Source organism: Salmo salar, chromosome ssa18, assembly GCF_905237065.1.
Source record: "Salmo salar chromosome ssa18, Ssal_v3.1, whole genome shotgun sequence".
In the NCBI taxonomy this organism is placed as follows: domain Eukaryota; kingdom Metazoa; phylum Chordata; class Actinopteri; order Salmoniformes; family Salmonidae; genus Salmo; species Salmo salar.
Window position 1 is genome coordinate 4,865,577 of NC_059459.1, and position 16,832 is coordinate 4,882,408.

Here is a 16,832-nt window from a genome sequence, read left to right on the forward strand (position 1 = left end):
ATGGCTTCGCCATCAACTTGCTAATTTAGCGTCCATCACTTGCGTATATTAAGTCAACACATATATTTTAAGAATATAATGGAATATAACAGAGCATTTTGGTTTCTCTTAGAATAAAAACCTTACAGTGTTACAGTTTTCATAAGTAAAAAGTTACGGTCCAGTCCAGTTTTTTTTTTTGAGTGCGCACGTGACAGAGGAAGAGCAATTCATACACTACTGTTCTAAATTCAAAAACTCTCCTCTTCTTTGTCATCCTCATCATTCAGTTCATTCAAATTCAATTATAATATATTTTGTCACTCCTGTTCAACAACTACAAATCACTTTTGCATGTGCTCCAAAGGGATAACTTGAAATAACATGATATAGGTTAATTAAATAATCGAAAGGAACATTTATTAGTCCAGTGGATAATTATTTTTAGCATATAATGTGAATTAGGCCTCATGTAAAATCATTGTCAAAACCGCAAGAGATACTGTTGAATGACAAACAGGTGCTGTTAGATTACAATATAATTTATCTGCTAGTTTGGAACAGTGTAAACAATACTACAAAAGTATAAGTAATACCAGAAAGTCTGTTCTAATGGGGGAAAAAAGTATAAAGCCTTTGATACAGCATAGCAAAGTTTAAAAACAGTTGGATTTGCAAAATTGATTTGTCCAACATTTTGCGGTGGCATGAGGCTTGGTGATCATAGAATCAGTAAGATATTAAACAAACAGTCAAATAGGCAACAGAAGCAGGAATAGCATAGGGCTGAGTGACTCACTCATTCCTGGCTTTCGTTCAAAATAAGTTATTATAATGCAGGGTTAAAGACACATTCTTTCTGATTGTCTTTAGCATGCAGTCTCTGCTCTTGCTACAGCCAATTTTGTTTGAATTATTATGTGGATTATAATACATTTATATATTTGTAGGGGTTGATGCATTTTTCGTTACAGCAAATCTGGTCTGTGATATTGAGTTAAAAATGTAAAACTCTAGAGTAGTTAAGCATCGAATACATTGCAAGTTCACCCTTTTTTGGCCATTAGGCTACACTTCACAATATGACTCAACTCTGATTGACTGCAGCATCTATCAGTAGTCTAAACTGTGGCACAAATTGGGGGATTTTTCACACCTAGCCGAGCTATTAGACTATCATTTTGTAAATTAATGGAGGTTTGAATGTCTCAGTCAGTCTCTCTCCTATCGCACTAGAGTCCTGCATTAGGCAAAAAAATCAGCTGGCGGGTCGTCCCGGAGTTGAGCAAGAACTTGGGTAAATACAATCACCCATCCTCAACCCAATTGAGATGGTTTGGGATGAGTTGGACCACAGAGTGAAGGAAAAGCAGCCAACAAGTGCTCAACATTCGTGGGAATTCCGTCAAGTCTGTTGGAAAAGAATTCCAGGTGAAGGTGGTTGCCAAGAGTGTGCAACGCTGTCATCAAGGCAAAGGGTGGCTGCTTTGACGAATCTAAAATATATTTTGATTTGTTTAACTCTTTTTTGCTTACTACATGATTCCATAAAATGTAGAAAAAATATATATATTTTCCTTCACTATTTTCCCCTAACCCTACCACACCTCCCCTCATTGGAGTTAACTTTTAGACAACAACACTTAGGCTTCATCATTCAGCTTAAACATACTCATATATACTTTCGCTGAAAGGGAAATTCCAGAAAGCATGTGAATGCTTGGAAACCCCAGATAAGGGCGTTAGGGGGCGGAGTGTGTGTGTGTGGGTGTGTATACATAACAGAGGCTCAGGCAGCTCTACTGCTCACTTCAGTTCTCAGTTGAAATATGAACTCTGTCCTGTCTGTCTACCTGCTGGCGAGTCTGCCACTTTACTGCCTACTGCTTACAGGTAATAACCTTACACACACGGACAGGCGCACACAGGTTGGGTTAAAGTTTGTATAAGCAACATTGTGATTTTGAGTCAGTCTGTCTGTCGGTCTGTACTCGGTGGGCTGAATAGTAACTAGAGATCTGTGCACTCAAACTCTAATCTGTTTTTCTGGAATATTATTTTCCCATGTGGTGTAATGAGAGTTAAACTATGTGTGACATGATGACATGAGGAATTTCACTTGAATCACCATTTGCTGTTTCTGTGCCCATCTCTACAGTGGGTAAAGGTGAGGGGCAGTTTGTTCCAGGGAGGTGTGAGTGTTATGACACAAAGACAACTGTCAGCGGACCACTGTCTGACCTCAAAGTCACACTCAAAGGCATCACCTGCAACACTGACCAAATCATGTAAGTATCAGACCACACATGCACACACAACGGCCCACACCCAGACATACAGACATGTGCATGCACACAGACAAGCTATAGTATAGTAAAAGGTTTTTAACCTCAAAGCTATTTAAAGTAACTACCCACTAGGCACACACTGGTTGAATCAACATTGTTTCCACATCATTTCAATGAAATTACCTTGAACCAACGTGGAATAGATGTTGAATTGATGTCAGTGCCCAGTGGGTATGAGTGTATGTTTGTGATAAAGCATGTGTTTCCTCCTCGTGTTGTGTCATGACAGTGTGTGTGTAATGATTATGTCTGTGTCCCTGTGTTTGTGTGTGTGTTAACTGTGTGTCTCTCTCTCTGTGTTGTAGAGTGGTAATGAAGAGGACCAGTGAGCCTGTGTGTGTGAATCCAATGGGACCACTGGGAAAACAGCTGCTGCGCTGCTGGAAGAAGTAAGAGACATTTTAACATCCATTACTTTATTTACTTCACTTTACTTCCCAGCTAGCACATTTGGTTCCTTGGAAGTTGTGGGAACGTAAGCTTTTGGTTTCCTATTGTTTCTGGGAACAAAACCATACAGTACGTTTCCTGACCGGTAAAACTGAAACGTTCTGAGAATGGAACAGAAAATGTTACCTTTTCTGGGAACTTATATTTTTAGGTTGATGGGAGGTTCTGAGAATGTTTTACTATGTTTCCCTGGCCATTTTCCTTAAAGGTTTTATTAACATTCTGAGAACAGAAATGATAGGTTATTTGAAGGATTTTGAATAACTTTCTTAAAATTTATATTGAATATTTCAATAACACTTTTATTAACACTTGACAGAGTTTTGTTGACGCTGAGAACGGAATGGATATGTTTTTAAATAGCATTCTTTGAATGCTACTAATGCTTTCTTGTGTTTTTTACGGAAAGTTTTAATGTTCTGAGAACATGACTTTAAATAGAACAGTGAGGAAACCCTGTAGAAAACGTCATGCTGAACTACTGAAATTCCCACAGAAGCACGTTGTCTCTTAACGTTCTCTGAACTATTTGAGAACATTCCCGATGTCAAACCAGTTGGAGAACGTTCCTAGAACATTAAACAAAATTGTAAATGTAACAATGTTTGAACTTTTAGGAAATGTTCTGTTAAAGTAATGAAATACCAAGAAAATAACGTGCTGAGAATGTTACAAAGCCAAGCAAGTATCCTGCACCATTCCCAGAAAGTTGTGGGAAGTTTGTATGGAAAATGATCATTGGCAACGACGCGCTCAGTCTCACCAAGACCTAAGAAACATATGGTTTTCAGAACGTTATGTGCTAGCTGGGTTCACTTCAGCATATGTTACTGTACTTTTCAGTACTTTTCAGTACTTTACTTACTTTATTGTAAGTGGGTAGATATATGGCATACTTCCGAAAGACAATCTAGAATGTCTAACCAATTTGGCAACACAATGTAGCAAAGGTTGCTGAACGCAAGGCAGGTTTGCGATTTTAGTTGACTCTAGGCGAAAATATGCATGTATACAGTATGCTGCAGAGTAAATACTGTCTTGTGGGTTTGATAAAATTGAGTCGTTAGTTTCAGTTTGACTGTGATTCAGATAATAAAATCCTGTCAACAGTTTGTGATACAAAGATCCCTCTGTTCAGTTGGTCTCTCTCTGTTTCTCTCTCTCCATTTTCCTCTCTCTCTCCACTTTCCCACTGTCATACAGTGGGGGGAAAAAGTATTTGATCCCCTGCTGATTTTGTACGTTTGCCCACTTACAAAGAAATGATCAGTCTATAATTTTAATGGTAGGTTTATTTGAACAGTGAGAGACAGAATAACAACAAAAAAAATTAGAAAAACGCATGTCAAAAATGTTATAAAATGATTTGCATTTTAATGAGGGAAATAAGTATTTGACCCCTCTGCAAAACATGACTTAGTACTTGGTGGCAAAACCCTTGTTGGCAATCACAGAGGTCAAACGTTTCTTGTAGTTGGCCACCAGGTTTGCACACATCTCAGGAGGGATTTTGTCCCACTCCTCTTTGCAGATCTTCTCCAAGTCATTAAGGTTTCGAGGCTGACGTTTGGCAACTCGAACCTTCAGCTCCCTCCACAGATTTTCTATGGGATTCAGGTCTGGAGACTGGCTAGGCCACTCCAGGAACTTAATGTGCTTCTTCTTGAGCCACTCCTTTGTTGCCTTGGCCGTGTGTTTTGGGTCATTGTCATGCTGGAATACCCATCCACGACCCATTTTCAATGCCCTGGCTGAGGGAAGGAGGTTCTCACCCAAGATTTGACAGTACATGGCCCCGTCAAATGATGCGGTGAAGTTGTCCTGTCCCCTTAGCAGAAAAACACCCCCAAAGCATAATGTTTCCACCTCCATGTTTGACGGTAGAGATGGTGTTCTTGGGGTCATAGGCAGCATTCCTCCTCCTCCAAACACGGTGAGTTGAGTTGATGCCAAAGAGCTCCATTTTGTTCTCATCTGACCACAACACTTTCACCAGTTGTCCTCTGAATCATTCAGATGTTCATTGGCAAACTGTAGACGGGCATGTATATGTATTCTTGAGCAGGGGGACCTTGCGGGCGCTGCAGGATTTCAGTCCTTTACGGCGTAGTGTGTTACCAATTGTTTTCTTGGTGACTATGGTCCCGGCTGCCTTGAGATCATTGACAAGATCCTCCCGTGTAGTTCTGGGCTGATTCCTCACCGTTCTCATGATCATTGCAACCCCACGAGGTGAGATCTTGCATGGAGCCCCAGGCCGAGGGATATTGTCAGTTCTTTTGTGTTTCTTCCATTTGCGAATAATCACACAAAATGTTGTCACCTTCTCACCAAGCTGCTTGGCGATGGTCTTGTAGCCGTTCCAGCCTTGTGTAGGTCTACAATCTTGTCCCTGACATCCTTGGAGAGCTCTTTGGTCTTGGCCATGGTAGAGAGTTTGGAATCTGATTGATTGATTGTTTCTGTGGACAGGTGTCTTTTTTACAGGTAACAAGCTGCGGTTAGGAGCACTCCCTTTAAGAGTGTGCTCCTGATCTCAGCTTGTTGCCTGTATAAAAGACACCTGGGAGCCAGAAATCTTTCTGATTGAGAGGGGGTCAAATACTTATTTCCCTCATTAAAATGCAAATCATTTTATAACATTTTTTAAATGCGTTTTTCTGGATTTTTTTGTTGTTATTCTGTCTCTCACTGTTCAAATAAACCTACCATTAAAATTATAGACTGATCATTTCTTTGTCAGTGGGCAAACGTACAAAATCAGCAGGGGATCAAATACTTTTTTCCCCCACTGTATCTCTCTCCATTTCCCCTCTCTCTCTACCTCCCTCTGTGATAACAACAGTTGTACTAAACATATCCATGTATATTCTCTATCTCTCTCTCTCTCTCTCTCAGAACCAGCGGATTGGATAAGAAGAGGTGTCTGAGAAGGAGGAGAGGGCAGGGGAAACGAGGACAGAAACAGAGGAAACACAGGGGACAATCTAAAGAGAGCAAAAGAAGGGCAACACCAATCCCTGCCTTAGGGTGACCACAGAGCCAGTACCTGTCCGTTCTCCTAACCAGTACTGTAGTGTTCTAGCTAGTTTACACTGTAACCCTAGACCAGACCAATTCACACCAGAGGCACTACCGACACCAGAGGCACTGGTACCAGAGGCACTACAAACTACAGACACCAGATGACAAACTACAGACACCAGAGAAACTACAGACACCAGAGGCACTGGTACCAGAGGCACTACAAACTACAGACACCAGATGACAAACTACAGACACCAGAGAAACTACAGACACCAGAGGCACTACAGACACTGAACCAGAATCTGGGTTTACAGGAGATGTTGAATATGGCGATTGTCCTTTAAGCCTAGGAAGCAGCCATTCAACTTGCCATTCACCAGCTTTTCAATCTTAATAATGACAAAATACGTTTGGTACTTATCAAAAAAAATTGTTTCGCTGAGCAACTATCGTCATTACTGCCGTTATGGCCTAACTAGACGATAGGCTATAAAGGCCTGGGGAAAGATGTACTGTACATCAAACATACCCTATATGGTCTACTTAATTGACTTGCATGAAATATTATTGCATTCCGTGTAGCGCGGGTGAAACAACAGATTGACATGACGTTCATACAATGTTGTCAATCATTTACCTTTCCTGCTGCTGGATCAGCCGACCTGTGCGTGGCAGTAATGAGTGATTTTATTGAAGGTGCAGGAGAGGTGGATTTAGCGCATGAACACTTGGTCAAAAACAATACTTAGATTCAGACAACACATTTTTTTGGGTTGCATGTAACTTTTTATTTAGACTCTTTTTTGGAAGTACATACTGGCCGTAAGCCCTGATTCTTGTTCATTCAGACACCAGAGAAACTATGGACAACAGAGGTTCTACAGACAGCAGAGGCACTACAGACACCACATACAAATGTGTTGTGTTGAATGAATATCATTAATGTATCATTATGTTCGGTTACAGACATTGTTGTTTCTAACTGTTTATTGTAAACACTGTTGGTATCTATGTTGCTATTTGTAATACTTTTATACTTTTTCAAGGTGTTGTTTTGTAATAAATATTAAAACTGATGCAGTGACTGACTGTTGTTCAATATGTTCTTGTTTTCTGCAGTCATTATAACAGGTATAGTAACCTGTTCCTGTAGTTCTGACTTGGGAGCCTATTCTGTTATCAGTCCCTCTCTCTCTCTTTCTCTCACTCTCCAAAAACTCCCTCTCTTTCTCCAACCCCCCTCTCTTTCTCTCACTGTGTCACACCCTGATCTGTTTCACCTGTCTAGAGCTTGTCTCCACCCCTCACCTGATGTCTCCCATTTTCCACTGTGTATTTATTCCTGCGTTTTCTGTTTGTCTGTTGCCAGTTCGTCTTCTATTGTCAGGTCGTCCCAGCGTGTTTCCTAGTTTTCCCTGCACTCTAGTTTTTTTGTTTCGTACTTTTCCGGTTCAAAACTTTCTGCCTGCCCTGAGCCTGCCTGTCCTTCTGTACCTGCCTGATTCTGAACTGGTTTATGAACTGCTGCCTGCCCTGACCCTGAGCCTGTCTGCCGTCCTGTACCTGTCGGACTCTGGTCTGGTTATAAACCTCTGCCTGCCCTTTGCCTGCTCCCCGTGTTATAATAAATTATCTGAGAACTGAACCATCCGCCTCCTGTGTCTGCATCTGGGTCATATCCTGAGTCGTGATACACTGAAGAATTATGTAATAGACTATCCGTTTCCATGAAGGAACCTTCTTTTGTTGATCAACTAGAATCTCATATCAGCTACAGCAGGAAAGTAAATATTACACATCAAATATCATTACTAATGCTAAATATTTTACAACACACATATCCACAACCAAACATCTTCTATAAATTATTCTGGTTTTATTGTCCTGAATAAGTGACTGTCATGCGCATGTGTGATTAGACCTGAAGACTTTTGTTATCTCCCCAAGCTAATGCCCAAACTTTACTTTTTGTGAGGTGCTGAAGACCTTGGTTCAAACCCAGTTGGTCACATCCACACCATGGCACATGACTGCAGGTGTTTTAGTGTTTCTATCCGTCTCTGAAAGAGTTAACATAGAATCAAGGCAGAACAGATAAAGTTACACTGGCTGAGCTATGGAAAAACACAGGAAACATTTTTTATTTAACCTTTATTTCGACAGGGAGTCATGCTGAGACCCAGGTCTCTTCCACAGGTGAACCCTGTAAACACATCAATACACATCAATGTACACTACACACATCACTGTTCACATAACTATTCACATCAATACACGAAAAGAAAAACACAATTATAGGAAACAAACATTTTTCAGGAAAAAGGTCCTCAAATCAGCCTTTTGAATTGCCCTAGAGGCACCAATTCCTCCAACTTTAGAGAGCCTGGAGACCATTACACAAGCAAGGTGTAAAAAAACTAAAAGCAGGTTTACTTAACTCAGTGGAGATTGAATTAGTCATCCCTGCGACCAAGTCTGGTGTCTAATACATCTATAAGGTAGCCCTTACACTCGTACCCGTACACAAGTTGAAAATGACTGATTTAGACCTAAGTGCCTAAATTGGAACACAGTGGCTGTACAGTATCATGCTATACATGAGGTCAGAGCCCAGGGTCTCTGCATCACATCTCTGTATGAGTATTAACTGAGAGACGTTCTGAACTTGAGCACTGCGTGCGACAAGAAGTTGCCCCCATCCCTCCCGCTAAATGGGCAACTTTTGCAAAAAAATGTGGTTGTCTGAGTGAGGGAAATGCTGTAAATTATGAGGACTCAATGTATTTTAAAAATTAGATATTGAGGATTATAAAAAATACTGCTTTGATGTCATACAAGCAGGCCAAACACTTGGGAGTCCAAATGTGCACTTAACATTTCCATATCATAAAACTCATGTAAGTGTTAATGTTTATCATCACTATGTTTGATGTACAGTTACAAGATGACATGGCGTTATACCTGAACAGAATGAGCCTGTTTGTTGTATTGTGAATAAAATTAGCCTCGGACCACGCATCTGAATGCACTCATGACCCCCTTCTATGCACACCAAAATTACGATCTGCTTCTCTGAATTGCCTTGTGAAAGCCTAACAGTGTAAGAGTCTCGTGTGGCTCAGTTGGTAGAGCATGGTGTTTGCAACACCAGGGTTGTGGGTTCGATTCCCACGGGGCACCAGTGCGGGGGGAAAAAGTGTATGAAATGTATGCAGTCGCTCTGGATAAGAGCATCTGCTAAATGACTAAAATGTAAAAATGTATTTTATCATTTAACTAGTCATGTTGGCCACAGAACAAACTTTGAAATGATACCCATCTGACTCAGATTGCGATTTGGATTGCGTAAACAACAATAGTAATAGTGTGATAGCAGGGATGCAGGACTGTGTTCCACCACAGACAGATGCCGGCACTAAGACCGCACTCAGCCAGCTGCATAAGGAAATAAGCAAACAGGAAATCACTCACCCAGAGGCGACGCTCCTAGTGGCCGGAGACTTTAATACAGGGAAACTTAAATCAGTTCTACCACATCTCTATCAACATGTTAAATGTGCAACCAGGGATAAAAATTCTAGATCACCTGTACTCCACATACACAGAGACGCGTACAAACTCTCCGTCGCCCTCCATTAGAAAAAATCCAACCATAACTCTATCCTCCTGATTCCTGCTTACAAGCAAAAATTAAAGCAGGAAGCACCAGTGACTCGGTCTATAAAAAAAATGGTCAGATGAAGCAGATGCTAAACTACAGGACTGTTATGCTATCACAGACTGGAACATGCTCCGGGATTCTTCCGATGACATTGAGGAATACACCACATCAGTCACTGGCTTTATCAATAAGTGCATTGAGGACGTCGTCCCTACAGTGACTGTACGTACATACCCCAACCAGAAGCCATGGATTACAGGCAACATTCGCACTGAGCTAAAGGGTAGAGCTGCCGCTTTCAAGGTGCGGGACTCTAACCCGGAAACTTACAAGAAATCCCGCTATGCCCTGCGACGAACCATCAAACAGGCAAAGCGTCAATACAGGGCTAAGATTGAATCATACTACACCGGCTCCGACGCTCGTCGGATGTGGCAGGGCTTGCAAACTATTACAAACTAAAAGGGAAGCACAGCCGCGAGCTGCCCAGTGACACGAGCCTACCAGACGAGCTAAATCACTTCTATGCTCGCTTCGAGGCAAGCAACACTGAGGCATGCATGAGAGCATCAGCTGTTCCGAACGACTGTGTGATCACGCTCTCCGTCGCCGACGTGAGTAAGACCTTTAAACAGGTCAACATTCACAAGGCTGCGGGGCCAGATGGATTACCAGGACGTGTGCTCCAGGCATGTGCTGACCAACTGGCAGGTGTCTTCACTGACATTTTCAACATGTCCCTGATTGAGTCTGTAATACCAACATGCTTCAAGCAGACCACCATAGTCCCTGTACCAAAGAACACAAAGGCAACCTGTCTAAATGATTACAGACCCGTAGCACTCACGCCCGTAGCCATGAACCCTAGATCCACTCCAATTTGCATACCGCCCAAACAAATGATGCAATCTCTATTGCACTCCACACTGCCCTTTCCCACCTGGACAAAAGGAACACCTATGTGAGAATGCTATTCATTGACTGCAGCTCAGCGTTCAACACCATAGTACCCTCAAAGCTCCTCACTAAGCTAAGGAACCTGGGACTAAACACCTCCCTCTGCAACTGGATCCTGGACTTCCTGACGGTCCGCACCCAGGTGGTGAGGGTAGGTAGCAACACATCTGCCATGTTGATCCTCAACACTGGAGCTCCCCAGGGGTGCATGCTCAGTCCCCTAGTGTACTCCCTGTTCACCCACGACTGCATGGCCAGGCACGACTCCAACACCATCATTAAGTTTGCTGACGACACAACGACGACAACGACGAGACAGCCTATAGGGAGGAGGTCAGAGACCTGGCCGGGTGGTGCCAGAATAACAACCTATCCCTCAACGTAACCAAGACTAAGGAGATGATTGTGGACTACAGGAAAAGGAGCACCGAGCACGTCCCCATTCTCATCGACGGGGCTGTAGTGGAGCAGGTTGAGAGCTTCAAATTCCTTGGTGTCCACATCAACAACAAATTAGAATGGTCCAAACACACCAAGACAGTCGTGAAGAGGGACTACAGGAAAAGGAGCACCGAGCACGTCCCCATTCTCATCGACGGGGCTGTAGTGGAGCAGGTTGAGAGCTTCAAATTCCTTGGTGTCCACATCAACAACAAATTAGAATGGTCCAAACACACCAAGACAGTCGTGAAGAAGCCTATTCCCCCTCAGGAAACTAAAAAGATTTGGCATGGGTCTTGAGATCCTCAAAAGGTTCTACAGCTGCAACATCGAGAGCATCCTGACCGGTTGCATCACTGACTGGTACGGCAATTGCTCGGCCTCCGACCGCAAGGCACTTCAGAGGGTAGTGCGTACGGCCCAGTACATCACTGGGGCAAAGCTGCCTGCCATCCAGGACCTCTACACCAGGCGGTGTCAGAGGAAGGATTTAATAAATTGCAATTATGTCTACTTATGACAAGGTAAATGTCATAAGCGTCGTTGTAGGGAGTGGCCCAAACTGCAGCAGGTATAGTGAACATCTTTTTATTAGAAGAAAAAAACAAAAATACACTTACACAAAACAAACGACAAAAAACAGTCCTGTAAGGTGCTCAGACTATACACGGAAACAACCACCCACAAACACAAGAGAAAATTAACCCACTTAAATATGGCCTCCAATTAGAGCCAACGACAACCAGCTGCCTCTAATTGGAGGTCGTTCCAAAACCCCAACATAGAAATAGAAAATATAGACCATACACCAAAAACCCAGAAACACACAAAACAAACACCCTCTGCAATGCCCTGACCACACCACAATAACAAACAACCCCTTTTACTGGTCAGGACATGACAGTACCCCCCCAAAGGTGCAGACCCCGGATGCACTGAAACACAAAACCCCACAAAAAATAACCCCAAACTAAAGGGAGGGAAGGGAGGGTGGCTACCGTCACCGACGGCTCCCGTGCTACACTCCCCAATCCTCCAGCTGGAGACCTCAGGCTGAGGCGCGTCTCTGGAGACCTCCGGCTGAGGCGCGTCTCTGGAGATTCAGGGCTGAGGAGCGTCTCTGGAGATTCAGGGCTGAGGAGCGTCTCTGGAGACTCAGGGCTGAGGAGCATCTCTGGAGACTCAGGGCTGAGGAGCGTCTCTGGAGACTCAGGGATGAGGAGCGTCTCTGGAGACTCAGGGATGAGGAGCGTCTCTGGAGACTCAGGGATGAGGAGCGTCTCTGGAGACTCAGGGCTGAGGAGCGTCTCTGCAGGCTCCGGACTGTGGGCCGTCTCTGCAGGCTCCGGACTGTGGGCCGTCTCTGCCGGCTCCGGACTGTGGGCCGTCTCTGCCGGCTCCGGACTGTGGGCCGTCTCTGCCGGCTCCGGACTGTGGGCCGTCTCTGTCGGCTCCGGACTGTAGGACGTTGCCGGAAGCACTAGACGGGGAACTGTCGCCGGAAGCTCTAGACGGGGCACTGTCGCCGGAAGCTCTGGACGGGGCACTGTCGCCAGAAGCTCTGGACGGGGAACTGTCGCCGGAAGCTCTGGACGGGGAACTGTCGCCGGAAGCTCTGGACTGGGAACTGTCCAGAGCAGGAGCAGGAACAGGATGTACTGGACTGGGCAGGCGCACTAAAAGCCTGGTGCGTGGGGCTGGCTTTGGAGGTGCCCGACTAGTGACACGCACCACAGGGCTAGTGTGAGGAGCAGGAACTGGATACACTGGGTGTTGACTACGCACTGGAGGTCTGGAGCGCACAGCCTGCACAACCCGTCCTGGCTGGATTGTTACTGTAGCCCGGCACAGGTGGAGTGCTGGCACAGGGCGAACTGGGCTGTGCTGAGGCATGATGGCTGCCGTGCGTAGAGCAGGCGCAGGGTAGCCTGGGCCTAGGAAACGCACTGGCGGCCAGATGTATTGAGCAGGCATACTTCTCCCTGGCTGGATGCCCACTCTAGCACGGCACTTGCGGGGGGCTGGTATCGCTCGTACCGGACTGTGCGTGCAGATGGGCGAGTCCGTGCGCACTTCCGCATAGCACGGTGCACCAAAAACCCCGAAACGCACAAAACAAACACCCTCTGCCACGCCCTGACCACACTACAATAACAAACAACCCCTTTTACTGGTCAGGACGTGACAGTAAAAGGTTTATGTTTCTGTCTCCATACAATATGGTAAATATATCCAACGCAAAAAACTCTACAAATCTACATTTAAATGGTAATAATATTAATTTGCGTGTATTTCTGTTAATTTCCATATATTCCCTTTAATTGCCACAGAAAGGTCTCTGAATATTCCCCAAAATGTGCAACCCTACATCACAAACACATATCTTACAAGTAATTATATTTTTGTTTGGTTAGCCATATAACTTTCCCTGACATCACATTGTAATTTTAAATTGACCTGATATCGTCGGATGGCTAGAATTCAATGTCTGCGGATGCGTTGTCTTCTAGCCAAGATATAAAATGCAATCATAATTGACTGTAGTGCATATAAAGCACACACGACACCTCCTGGTGGTTCCATGATGACTGAAAACATAACCGTAGGATGAACGAGTGACGAATTTCCGGCAAGGGTGGTCCATTTAAAATTAACACATTACTCTCGCCGCTTGCCCTGCAAGTCTCAACTCATCATACGTCATTATACTTCATCAGAAGTGTCCACTTAATTTCAGGACTGAGGGGAGAGGGTGTGTCTTTTGCGTGTTTGGAATGCAGAGAAAGTGAGCTAGCCATATTTAGTATTATTTTCACTTTCAGTTACTGAGCTCGCAAATGCAGCCTACTCAAACACCCAGCTCAAACAGAGAGAGATGCCATGTTAGCTAGCTGGCTATGGCTATCCATCACTGGAACTCTTCCAAGTCAAGGTAAGCTTTTGATTTTATAAATGTATTGCCATTGAGGCCCCTCAGGGGTGCGTGCTTAGTCCCCTTCTGGACTCTCTGTTCACCCACGACCGAGTGGCCAAACACGACTCCAACACCATCATTAAGTTTGCTGATGACACAAGAGTGGTAGGCCTGATTAACGACAACGATGAGACAGTCTATAGGGAGGAGGTCAGAGACCTGGCAGTGTGGTGCCAGGACAACAACCTTTCCCTCAATGTGAGCAAGACAAAGGAGCTGATCGTGGACAACAGGAAAAGGCTGACCGAACAGACCCCCATTAACATCGACAGGAGCGGGTTGAGAGTTTCAAGTTCCTTGGTGTCCAAATTACCAACAAACTATTATAGTCCAAACACACCAAGACAGTCGTGAAGAGGGCACGACAACACCTTTTCCCCCTCAGGAGACTGAAAAGATTTAACATGGGTCCTCAGATCCTCAAGAAGATCTACAGCTGCACTATTGAGAGCATCCTGGCCGGTTGCATCACCGCCTGGTATGGCAACTGCTCGGCATCTGACCATAGGGCGCTACAGAGGGTAGTGTGAACTGCCCAGTATATCACTGGGGCCAAGCTTCCTGCCATCCAGGACCTACAGTTGAAGTCGGAAGATTACATACACCTTAGCCAAATACATTTAAACCCAGTTTTTCACAATTCCTGACATTTAATCCTAGTAAAAATTCTCTGTTTTAGGTCAGTTAGGATCACCACTTTATTTTAAGAATGTGAAATGTCAGAATATTAGTAGAGAGAATTGCTTATTTCAGCTTTTATTTATTTCGTCACATTCCCAGTGGGTCAGAGTTTACATACACTCTATTAGTATTTGGTAGCATTGCCTTTAAATTGTTTAACTTGGTTCAAACGTTTCAGGTAGCCTTCCACAAGCTTCCCACAATAAGTTGGGTGAATTTTGGCCCATTCCTCCTGACAGAGCTGGTGAAACCGAGTCAGGTTTGTAGGCCTCCTTCCTCGCACACGCTTTTACAGTTCTGCCGACAAATGTTCTATTGGATTGAGGTCAGGGCTTTGTGATGGCCACTCCAATACCTAGACTTTGTTGTCCTTAATCCATTTTGCCACAACTTTGGAAGTATGCTTGGGGTCATTGTCCATTTGGAAGACCCATTTGCGGACAAGCTTTAACTTCCTGACTGATGTTTTGAGATGTTTCTTCAATATATCCACATAATATTCCTCCCTCATGATGCCATCTATTTTGTGAAGAGCACCAGTCCCTCCTGCAGCAAAGCACCCCCACAACATGATTCTGCCACCCCCGTGCTTCACGGTTGGGATGGTGTTCTTCGGCTTGCAAGCCTCCCCCTTTTTCCTCCAAACATAACGATGGTCATTATGACCAAACAGTTCTATTTTTGTTTCATCAGACCAGAGGACATTTCTCCAAAAAGTACGATCTTTGTCCCCATGTGCAGTTACAAACCGTAGTCTGGCTTTTTTATGGCAGTTTTGGAGCAGTGGCTTCTTCCTTGCTGAGCGGCCTTTCTGGTTATATCAATATAGGACTCGTTTTACTGTGGATATTGATACTGTTGTACCTATTTCCTCCAGCATCTTCACAAGGTCCTTTGCTGTGTTTCTGGGATTGATTTGCACTTTTCGCACCAAAGTACGTTCATCTCTAGGAGACAGAACGCGTCTCCTTCCTGAGCAGCATGACGGCTGCGTTTATACTTGCGTACTATTGTTTGTACAGATGAACGTGGTACCTTCAGGCGTTTAGAAATTGCTCCCAAGGATGAACCAGACTTGTGGAGGTTTACACATTTTTTCTGAGGTCTTGGCTGATTTCTTTTGATTTTCCCATGATGTCAAGCAAAGAGGCACTGAGTTTGGCGGTAGGCCTTGAAATACATCCACAGGTACACATCCAATTGACTCAAATTATGTCAATTAGCCTATCAGAAGCTTCTAAAGCCATGACATGATTTTCTGGCTGTTTAAAGGCACAGTCTTAGTGTATGTAAACTTCTGACCCACTGGAATTGTGATACAGTGAATTATAAGTAAAATAATCTGTATGTAAACAATTGTTGGAAAAATGACTTGTGTCATGCACAAAGTAGATGTCCTAACTGACTTGCCAAAACTATAGTTTGTTTTAAGGATTGGTTGAAAACCGCGTTTTAATGACTCCAACCTAAGTGTATGTAAACTTCCGACTTGATCTGTATATCCTAGGCGGTGTCTGAGGAAAGCCCAAAAATTGTCAAAGACTCTAGTCAGCCAAGTCATAGACTGTTCTCTTTGCTAACGCACGGCAAGCGGTACTGGAGCGCCAAGTCTAGGACCAAAAGGCTCCTTAACAACTTCTACCCCCAAGCCATAAGACTGCTGAACAATTAATGAAATGGCCAACTGGACTGAAATAATCTTTGTTTTTAACTTCTGCTACTAGCTGTTTATTATCTATGCATACTCACGTTACCCCTACCTACATGTACAAATTACCTAGACTAACCTGTACCCATGCCATTGACTCGGTACCGGTATCCCGTGTATATAGCCTCGTTATTGTTATTTTATTGTGTTATGTTTTATTATTTTTTACTTTAGTTATTTGGTAAATATTTTCTTAACTCTTTCTTAAACTGCATTGTTGGTTAAGGGCTTGTAAGTAAGCATTTCACGGTAAGGTCTACACCTGAAGCATTCGGTACATGTGACAAATAAAGTTTGATTTGTTCCCTAAAATCTGTTGATGCACTGAGCAAATGTTAGGTCTTGTAAGTGGAAATGTGAACATTGTGAGAATTTTGTGCAACTTCCGGTGTTGGTTTAAAGTGAAAACTGACGCTGTACCCTTACAGTTTTCGACAGTAGCCAATAGGCTTTTGTGGCTATTTGAGCATAATGTAGGCCTACCAACAAAACCAATGGAGCAAATCCCATAACATTTTCATATGGAAATAGCTTTTGATTTATATGATAATGCCTACAGTGGCCTAATACATGTATGTGGTGCTCAATGCATGCCTACATTGCATG

The 16,832-nt window shown here is 43.7% G+C and overlaps 2 protein-coding genes across 5 annotated transcripts in view; one reads left to right on the forward strand and one right to left on the reverse strand.

Annotated features, from left to right (window-relative positions):
• Positions 1-16,832, reverse strand: part of rassf4a (Ras association domain family member 4a) — a 99,838-nt gene that overhangs the window by 64,608 nt on the left and 18,398 nt on the right. The gene's annotated exons all lie outside the window — the stretch shown is intronic.
• On the forward strand, positions 1,714-6,880 carry cxcl-c13b (CXC chemokine 13b). 3 transcript variants are annotated; one of them, XR_006760298.1, is made up of 5 exons: positions 1,714-1,872; positions 2,138-2,267; positions 2,633-2,716; positions 5,676-6,003; positions 6,083-6,880. XR_006760298.1 is itself a non-coding variant. In XM_014154374.2 (4 exons), the coding sequence occupies exons 1-4, from the start codon at positions 1,809-1,811 to the stop codon at positions 5,809-5,811; spliced, it is 414 nt and encodes a 137-aa protein (XP_014009849.1). In that variant the 5' UTR covers positions 1,714-1,808; the 3' UTR covers positions 5,812-6,880. The 3 variants fall into 3 exon arrangements, 1 of the variants encoding a protein (XP_014009849.1); XR_001322025.2 differs by having other exon boundaries at positions 5,676-5,924; positions 6,004-6,880; XM_014154374.2 differs by having other exon boundaries at positions 5,676-6,880.